Source organism: Brassica oleracea, chromosome C3 (assembly GCF_000695525.1).
Source record: "Brassica oleracea var. oleracea cultivar TO1000 chromosome C3, BOL, whole genome shotgun sequence".
In the NCBI taxonomy this organism is placed as follows: domain Eukaryota; kingdom Viridiplantae; phylum Streptophyta; class Magnoliopsida; order Brassicales; family Brassicaceae; genus Brassica; species Brassica oleracea.
The window spans coordinates 50312711-50315142 of NC_027750.1; the positions used below are offsets into that span (position 1 = coordinate 50312711).

At 42.8% G+C, this 2432-nt stretch overlaps 1 protein-coding gene across 1 annotated transcript; it reads left to right on the forward strand.

Moving 5' to 3' along the window:
• Positions 1-232: 232 nt before the first annotated feature.
• Positions 233-1619, forward strand: LOC106328407 (AP2/ERF and B3 domain-containing transcription repressor TEM1). Its single transcript, XM_013766842.1, has one exon. It carries the CDS (start codon positions 343-345, stop codon positions 1399-1401), a length of 1059 nt encoding a protein of 352 aa, XP_013622296.1. The 5' UTR covers positions 233-342; the 3' UTR covers positions 1402-1619.
• The last annotated feature ends 813 nt before the right edge of the window (positions 1620-2432 follow it).

Below are 2432 nucleotides of genomic sequence, written 5' to 3' on the forward strand. Positions count from 1 at the left end.
CAACATATTCCTTTTTAATGTCCATGTTCTCAATGCATTTGATATGGCCACTAGTACCTATATTTTTGGACTGACCCTCTTTATCTCTTCCCATGAAACTTCCTCTTAACTATTTCATTTTGCTATTTTTGCAAGACTTGACCCCACTCTTGTGCATCTCCCCCTCTTTATTATTGTAATTTCAACCTTTTCTTTATACGTTACCCACATTTTACATTTATCCTATCATGTTTTTAACAAATAATATCAAAACATACATGCACTCCCCTCTATATATATACTCCAACCTCATCTCGTCATCATAAAGCAACACAGCCCATTTCTCTATTAACGTTCAGACAAATGGATTACAGCTGTATAGACGACAACACTAGCAACACTTCAGAAACTCTCTCCATGTCTAAGAAGACACCTCCTCAGGCGACGATGCGTCTCTACAGAATGGGAAGCGGCGGAAGCAGCGTGGTTCTTGATTTAGAGAACGGCGTCGAGACAGAGTCGTCGCGTAAGCTCCCGTCGTCGAAGTTCAAAGGCGTCGTCCCTCAGCCTAACGGAAGGTGGGGAGCTCAGATTTACGAGAAGCACCAGCGCGTGTGGTTAGGCACGTTCAACGAGGAGGAGGAAGCCGCGGCTTCCTACGACATCGCCGCTCGGAGATTCCGCGGTCGAGACGCCGTCACGAACTTCAAGTCGCCGTCGAGTGACGCGGAGTCTGCTTTCCTCGAGGCTCATTCCAAGGCTGAGATCGTTGACATGCTGAGGAAGCACACTTACGCCGACGAGCTTCGACAGAGCGAAAGGAAGTTTCTTGACGGCGACGGTAACGGAAAAAAACGACGCGAGTCGAAGACGACGGTGACTGACGAAAACGACGGCGTTTTGAGAGAAGTGCTTTTCGAGAAAGCCGTTACGCCGAGCGACGTCGGGAAGCTTAACCGGTTGGTTATACCGAAACAGCACGCGGAGAAGCATTTTCCGTTACCGGTTTCGGTTACTCCGTCACCGACGAAAGGCGTTTTGATTAATTTGGAAGACAGAACGGGGAAAGTGTGGCGGTTCCGTTACTCGTACTGGAACAGCAGTCAAAGTTACGTGTTGACCAAGGGGTGGAGCCGGTTCGTTAAAGAGAAGAATCTCAGAGCCGGTGATGTGGTTTGCTTCGAGAGATCGAGCGGACCGGACCAGCAATTGTATATTGACTGGAAAGTCCGGTCTGGTATTGAGAAAACTACCTCGGTTCAGACTGTGGTTAGGCTTTTCGGGGTCAACATTTTCAATGCGACGACTAACGCTAACACAAACGACGCCGTAGGGGAGAGCAGTAGCAAGAAGAGATCTCGGGAAGTTGATTTGTTTGCGTTAGGATGTTCCAAGAAGCAGGCCATAATCAACGTCTTGTGACCATTTCATTTTCATTTTACTTTATTATTTTCAAAATAGTTTTCCCTTTTGCTGAAAATTCTATCAAATTGGCAAGTTGTAAATTAGGATAAGACAAGAAAAATGATGACTAGGATTTTTTTTTGCTCACATCTAATTTGTTTTTTTTTTCACCGTTAATGAATATGATGTGTTTATCAAGTGAGAAATTAAAAAAAAAATGATGTGTTTAGACCTTATCTTATATCTCTTTTTGGTTAAAAATATTGTATCCGTTATAACCAAGGTCGGGTGGAAACTCATATTCGAAGGTCCATATTTTTATGTTTTTGTATTTCCTATCCCATATTGTATTAGAGTTTCATAATTATGTAATTCCCTATATAAATGACTCCTTATTGTCTAATAAAGAGAGACATTTTTTCCTTATTTTCGTAACACGTTATCAGCACGATAACCTCTAGCCCTAACCCCCACGAAATATTCTTCAACTCAGCCGAAAATCATCAATTCCTAAACGCAAAGGAATCTGCCTCGGAACTTCAAAGAGGCCGTTCTCTCAAACCGTGAGGACCAAAAAAACGATCAAGATATCAAATCGAAGCCCTCGCCGAGAAGAATCCATCAGTGCAAACCGCTTGTCGATCTGACCACCGACGCGCCCTCACGCACAGATACAGTGCGCACAGATTTGATTTGGAAACAAAATCTGATTCCAACAAGGATTTTCTAGCCAAACTCAACTCCTGTGCAAGATAAGTTTATCATACCTTAGTTGATTCATGTTATCTTGTTGGCGTTCATGTTATCTAATGCTCCTCGTGTTGTTTCATGAGCCGAGGGAATTAAAATCTAATATCAACAAGGAGTTTAAGCCGAGAGGAGTTGCTGCCCGTGCGATCAAACTCTCTTTTCCATTCAGATCAAAAGGAGTTCATAGGTAAACTGTCTCAGACTTTAAAACTACTTAGAGGTCGAGTTTAATGTAATTAAACTCGAACAATACAAGAGAGAACCGATCGCATATACCTTAATATGTGATCATAGAAATC